General features: G+C 38.0%; 1 protein-coding gene across 1 annotated transcript; it reads left to right on the forward strand.

Moving 5' to 3' along the window:
- Nucleotides 1-477: 477 nt before the first annotated feature.
- LOC107084847 (zinc finger protein 501-like) lies at nucleotides 478-2,203 on the forward strand (the record flags this gene model as incomplete). Its single annotated transcript, XM_015374896.1, has 1 exon — nucleotides 478-2,203. A coding segment is annotated over one exon (1,238 nt), but the record flags the coding sequence as incomplete, so codon positions are not given.
- Nucleotides 2,204-2,220: the final 17 nt, after the last annotated feature.

The following is a 2,220-nucleotide window of genomic DNA, read 5'->3' on the forward strand; positions in this document are numbered from 1 at the left end:
CAACACTAATTTTAGTGACCTCCGATCGGTTGCGACCTCCTTTTGAAATTGCCATTTTGCAGACATTGAGAGTAGCTTTAGGACAGTCTTCACTCGCGACAGTAATATACTTCGACACTTCTGAAATGCTTGCTTTGCACCGCCGCAGAGGTTTGTATTGCGCGACCATCATCAAACGTAACTAGTGGGTGCTTTATGGCAGTTCCCGTAAAGATCGGCGAAACTAGGCAGGCAATGTAGCCGAGTTCCGATCATGGGAAAATGGGAAAAGATCGGGCCGATCCGATCTCGAGATCGGGACATACCTAGTCCAAACCTTGCCAGATGATGGATAATCAATCAGTCTGTCATAACCTTTGACTTGTGATGTCAGAGCTGTGGTTAATGCTGGGAGATGAAGTTCAGATCTGTTTATATGTAGTTAGATCAATGCAAGGATGATTAAAAAGGGTGTGTCCTTGCTTTAACCTACAATAGAATGTCTTTCTGCTGTGTTTGTCTTTCTAGACCTTCAGGATTATGTTGTAAAAGAGGAGGATTTCTCTGACCAGCAGCTCTATGATCAGGGGAGGAACTCCAGTTTGGACCACGAGGAACCAGAACCTCTTCAGATAAAAGAAGAGCAGCAAAAGCTAGAAAATCACTGGACAAAAGAGGAAACCACCGAGCTCCCCATAAGTGAGCATGAAGAGCAACTTGTTCTGAAACACGAAACTGAAGATACAGGAGAGAAACCTTCCCCATGCTTAACATTGGAAGAAAACTTTATAAAAAAAGAACATTTAATGGATCACATCAGAATTCACACAAGCGAGAAGCCTTTTGAATGTTTGTCCTGTGGAAAAAGCTTCACCTCTAAATCTGATCTTGATAAACACAACCGAATTCACACAGGTGAGAAGCCTTTCACCTGTACCATTTGTAAGAAGAATTTTTCTGAAAAGGGTAATTTGACTTCTCACATGAGAATTCACACAGGTGAGAAACCTTTCTCCTGTGCCTTTTGTAACAAGAAGTTTACTAAAAGGAGTAATTTGACTTCTCACATGAGAATTCATACAGGTGATAAGCCTTTCTCCTGTACCATTTGTAACAAGAATTTTACTGAAAAGGGTAATTTGACTGCTCACATCAGAATTCACACAGGTGAGAAACCTTTCTCATGTATCATTTGTAACAAGAATTTTACTGAAAAGGGTAAATTGACATCTCACATGAGAATTCACACAGGTGAGAAACCTTACTCCTGTACCATTTGTGAAAAGAATTTTTCTGAAAAGTGTAATTTGACTTATCACATGAGAATTCACTCATTTGATAATCCTTTTTCCTGTACCATTTGTAAAAAGAATTTTACTGAAAAGGATAGTTTGACTTCCCACATGAGAATTCACACATTTGGGAATCCTTTTTCCTGTACCATTTGTAAAAAGAATTTTACTGAAAAGAGTAGTTTGACTCGTCACATGAGAATGCACGCCGATGAGAAGCCTTTTGAATGTCTCTCTTGTAGAAAAAGCTTCACCTCTAAGTCTGATCTTGATAAACACATCAGAATTCACACTGGTGAGAAACCTTTTTCCTGCATGATTTGTAGCAAAAGTTTTACTCATAAAGGTAATTTGACTAGACACATGAGAATTCACACAGGTGAGAAGCCTTTTTCCTGTACAACAAAACAAGAATTTTACTACAAGGAGTCATTTGACACATGAGAAGTCACACTGGTGACTTCTCATGTGTCAAATGACTCCTTGACACATGACACTTGGGAATTCAGACTGGTGAGAAACCTTTTGAATGTATGTCCTGTGGAAAAAGCTTCACTCAGGAATCTCAACTTCATAGACTTATGAGAATTCACACATGTGAGAAGCTGTTCTCCTGAATTAATTGGGACAACGGTTTTAAACGAGAAAGCAATTTGAGTATACAAATGACATTTATTCATGCATGACCTGTAATGATTTATATATTTCTTTAAAAAAAACATTTGTTTCACATAAGTTGAGAAACTCACTGGTTAATGGTCTTTTTTGAGAAAGCCATTAATTAACAGCTCTGTTTATAGAAACCAGAACAGATAAGGTGTTATATTGTAAACCTTGTAAATATTTAGATCCTGGATATGTGAATGTGAACATCTGAAAGGTAATAATTTGGGGCCTGAGTAGCTTAGATTTAAATGGCCAAAAAAAAAAAAAAAATTTGTGGCTTCCC

The sequence above is a fragment of the Cyprinodon variegatus genome, unplaced genomic scaffold, assembly GCF_000732505.1.
Source record: "Cyprinodon variegatus isolate N-32 unplaced genomic scaffold, C_variegatus-1.0 Scaffold110, whole genome shotgun sequence".
Classification (NCBI taxonomy): domain Eukaryota; kingdom Metazoa; phylum Chordata; class Actinopteri; order Cyprinodontiformes; family Cyprinodontidae; genus Cyprinodon; species Cyprinodon variegatus.